Source organism: Hyalella azteca, unplaced genomic scaffold (assembly GCF_000764305.2).
Source record: "Hyalella azteca isolate HAZT.00-mixed unplaced genomic scaffold, Hazt_2.0.2 contig11923, whole genome shotgun sequence".
Lineage (NCBI taxonomy): Eukaryota > Metazoa > Arthropoda > Malacostraca > Amphipoda > Hyalellidae > Hyalella > Hyalella azteca.
In genome coordinates this window covers 216,385-220,560 of record NW_025941897.1, presented here as the reverse complement: position 1 = coordinate 220,560, position 4,176 = coordinate 216,385, and the positions used below count along the sequence as shown (strand labels likewise).

General features: G+C 36.0%; 1 protein-coding gene across 1 annotated transcript; it reads right to left on the bottom strand.

Moving 5' to 3' along the window:
* Window positions 1–1,293: 1,293 nt before the first annotated feature.
* LOC108678883 (centromere protein S) lies at window positions 1,294–3,747 on the bottom strand. Its single transcript, XM_018167377.2, has 4 exons — window positions 2,983–3,747; window positions 2,561–2,724; window positions 2,105–2,171; window positions 1,294–1,782 (listed from the first exon to the last, which is right to left on the bottom strand). The coding sequence occupies exons 1-4, from the start codon at window positions 3,004–3,006 to the stop codon at window positions 1,450–1,452; spliced, it is 588 nt and encodes a 195-aa protein (XP_018022866.1). The 5' UTR covers window positions 3,007–3,747; the 3' UTR covers window positions 1,294–1,449.
* Between the last annotated feature and the right edge of the window lie 429 nt (window positions 3,748–4,176).

The window sequence follows — 4,176 nt, the reverse complement described above, 5'->3', positions numbered from 1 at the left end:
TATGTATTTTATGCCTTTAAGAAGTTCATTTTTTGCCTCAAATAACAATGTTGGATAGAAAAAGTGGTCTTGGTGGATCGAAATAATATATGAACCTTCAAAATTAGAATTCCATCCTGCTTTTACGATTCTGATGCTTAGATTTGCCTGTCACAGCTCCATTCCCCAGAGTGGAGCTCTCTATTTCTGCCTCCTTTTCCTATTGCTTTTCTTCCTCTCCTCTTTGTGACCAGTGCGAGCTTATTGAAAAAAAAAAGAAAAAAAAAACACACAACCACACACAGTCAATCCTACTCTTCTAAGACCACTCAAAGCCTACCTAAATTTTCGACTCATCAACGGACTAAATTAAAAAAATATGAATAGTGACAGACAAAATTATTGAGACTGCTTAGTTTTGACAGATTGCTCACGTGCCGTCGACCGTCGTCCTGAGCTCGCCGGTAGAACGCTGTCAGACCACACAGAACTTCTTCTCACTTCAACGGTTAAATCGAGACTCCCATGACAACACTGACGCTAATATGCCCTTGGCTAACAAATGATCTGTCGAATGCTCCGGAGAATCGACCTTTTCCGTAATTCAAATATCATTATGATAAAATAAAACATTATTTATATATATGTCACATTATATTGAATTTATTGATATTTTGGTAAGAAGTCGTTGAATTTTGTTGAATTTTTAATAAATGAGCATGGAATCGGTTATGGGATTTTGCAACATATTAAGAGGCGCTGAAATGGGCTTATTATCGCCATAGGTCTCGGACAAATTCACGGTCGGACCCGAGGCCGGTCTCGCGGCCGAAAGGTTTTCTTAGTGTTTTTATGGGTTTTTCTAGGTTTTTTGTGTTTTTAATGGAACCTGTTCCTAACTGGACCTAACCTGCGAGGTTTTCGTTGATTGGCTAGGTTTGCGCATCTCTTGTTTTTATTCGACGACAAATCTCCACTAATCTTCGCCGAGCTTATAATGCTGACGGCATGATTCGTTGAATTCCCGATACCTGTAATTTTTATTAATCATTATCACAAGATGTCCCACATGAGATTAAGTATGAGATTTGAAATGGTAGTGCGTGCGTATTCTAAAGCAGAATAGTTTCAAAATCGAATTATTTATTGAGGCCAACGAACATCACGAATAAAAAAATCAATTTAAATAAAATCAAATTAGACCTCCCACATCTATTGATTCGTGTAATCAGTCAATTGATCGGCTTTAAATTTTGAAGGAGAATAAAGTGTTTCTTCATACTATTTTATGAAGAAAAATATTTCAGCCTTAAAATCATTTCAAACCACTTTTCGAATGAAATCAAATTATATACAAAAAACTTACTGAAACGTTTATTATTGGAAACTCGGCTAAGATAAAAGTACTATAACAGTAACAGTACCGTAAAAAGTATGAAACTTACAAACATTATTACCCCAAAAAAAATATCAGTCGATTGTTTCAATATTATCAAAGTCCAACTGAAAATCAGGCCAAACGGTACTGGGTCCAGCTTTGGCTCCCGTTGCTTTGACCCTAGCCGCTTCTGCATCCTTAGGAGGAACCGTTATTTCGTTGGGCATTGTCCCAACTGCCGCCGAATCTTGACCAATTTTCAACCCTCCAGTTCCAACGTCAGTTTGATCCGAATTTTCATCTTCTGCTTCACGAACGGGCGAGCAGACAGAAATTTTTGCCTGCATTGGTTTCTTTTTCTTCAGGCCTTTCTCACTCGTCTGATGCAGTCCATACTCCACGGCTTTGTCCTCGATGTGAGCTTTCTGTAGCAGTCAGACGCGGAGAAAGAGGAGTTCGCAAATTACTTGAGAAACAAAAACGAATAGTGCTGATTATTTGCAGTCTTTGCAGACTATTCCTAGGCGATGACGAATAGGGAACTTGATTTTTTAAGATGATTTTTTTTAAATTGAGGAACCAATGATGATCGGTAATTATTGATGGTAAATAATTTTTTATGTGCAGGTAGATATTTTTTCATAAATTTGGTTGGAACTGTCACTTGGATTAAGAGGACTTGGTAACAATTCAATTATTAAAATCAGTTTGCATTTATTTCAATCCGTTAATCATGCAATTACTCACAAGAGAAGGATTGCGACGCACGATTAACTGTACATCTTCAGTGGATACGATAGTTCTTCTAGCGTGCCTGCAATGAAATTGTTCGGTACGTACTGAACAAATTTAAATCAAGACGAAGTAATGAAGCTAGGGCGCTATTGAACGTCACGTATGCTACGCCACCGTCGTCATTCAAAACTGACCTTATCCACAACTTAGTGTAATGAGGCAGTTAAAAAAATTATGAATAAAATCGGAAATAAAATTCAGTAGCGTAATTATTATATCAATAAATGACATAGAGCTGCACAGGAATTGAAAATATTCTAAAAAAAAATAAAACGAAATTTTCATTACGCTAGAAATATAGCACTCAGAAGGTATCTAATGGATGTGAATCAACTGTAGGAAAAATTTGTGAGCATGTGAGCTATGCAAATTATAACTATATGGGAGGCGGACATGGCTTTTTATTACCTTGCAAAAGATGCTAAGTCGTCGGCATACACGTCAAGCTGGGTCGAGACGATGTTTGCTATTGTTGCCATCACTTCGGGGGTGAATTTTACTCCAATTTTTTCACCTACCTCTTGGCATATTTGACCAACAGCGTAGTGCATGGCTTCAGATATAACTTTTTCCTGCTCAATAATGACTTGTTAAATAGCATATAAAGAAATTATTATTTTTTAATTATCCATTTTATTCGAAAAGTTAAATGAGAAATAGGCTTAGTAGGAGTAGTAGCAGTAATAGTTATTATGAATGTTTTGGAGAATGCTTGAGTGACAGTTGTCTATCAGAATTATACATTGTTATGAGTTCAGCTAGGCTAACCTGATAAAATTTCGTTTTCACATGTATACAAGTAAACCTTGAATCCTTATATTTATACTCACCTCTACTGTCATTGTATGGTTCATTTATCGATCCAATGGAGAACAGCTTCAAGATGTTCGCAATAAATGACACTTTACAGTAAAAAAAAGATATTGTATTATAAATAAAAAAATATATTATATTTTAAATAAAGAAAGTATTAATTTCTGAGATTCACTGTTTCTTGGTATAATAGCTAGAAAACCCGGGCACTCTACGACGATAGTTTTCTAAAATAACCTCAATCAAATGCAGAATTTCATTAATTATGCTTCACAGTGTACATCACGTTTAAACTGCACCACTCGGCTAAATAGCAGTCACTGCAACTTTAATTTCTACGAACATAAATGCAAAAGTTACACCATAATTTATTCGAATTGAGCACGTCATTCTTATGTAATCGTGAGCAGTTCTACCTAGAACACAATTCTAGTCATTGCTTCATTATTCTATGCATAATCTTGAAAAAGTATCCCTTGGCATACTATAAACATCATAGCATCATTCGAAACTTCGGAAGTCCAGTCAAGAAATTTTTCTGCTCACAACTCTGAAATCAACACTGCGCGTCTCTCTCCCGATCACAACTTCGAATGGTCTGGCTAGCTGCTGTTAGAAAGTCTATTCTCCCGCGTTGCAACTTTATAAGCCCGGCTCGACTCCTTTGCATTGGCGGCTGGCACTCGAAACTTTGAAAGTGATTTATCAGTAAGTTTATATAAAGCATAAAGATTTTATTGACTAAATGTAAGTATTTGTTTAATTCAAGTGGTGTTAGGTTCAGTTCACTTTCAGAAACCTGCATGACTTAGGGCAGGCCTAGCTAGCATAATTAATTGAACCCACTAATGTCGAGAATTATTTTCTGAATTATTTTCTGAACGGTGCCTAATTCTCTTGTCTCTTCTACACAACCTAATCACCGGTTGGTGTCTTGGTGAGTGACAGAAACCCAAATTGAAACAAAAGCGGCAAGATAATACAAGTTTTCAACAAAAAATTTGTGCTCAGGCTGAGTCCGCTGGGAGGTGTGATATAGGCCTAGGCCTATTCATACCTGAAGTCTTAAAATCAATTATAAAAAAAATGATTAAATCAAACGGTATTATTGCAGATTAACTACATCCAAAAAAAAGGGTGTTTTTTTTTTAATTATATGTTTTTTGGGGTGTAGATTACGAATCTGAAATCCATTTTTATCGTAACCTAAC

Coding starts and splice junctions, on each gene's coding strand:
- LOC108678883 (XM_018167377.2), bottom strand. CDS start 3,006: ATGAACCATACAATGACAGTAGAG. Junction 2,172..2,560: donor GACTTAGCATCTTTTGCAAG/GTAATAAAAAGC, acceptor ATTTCATTGCAG/GCACGCTAGAAGAACTATCG. Junction 1,783..2,104: donor TGCGTCGCAATCCTTCTCTT/GTGAGTAATTGC, acceptor TGACTGCTACAG/AAAGCTCACATCGAGGACAA.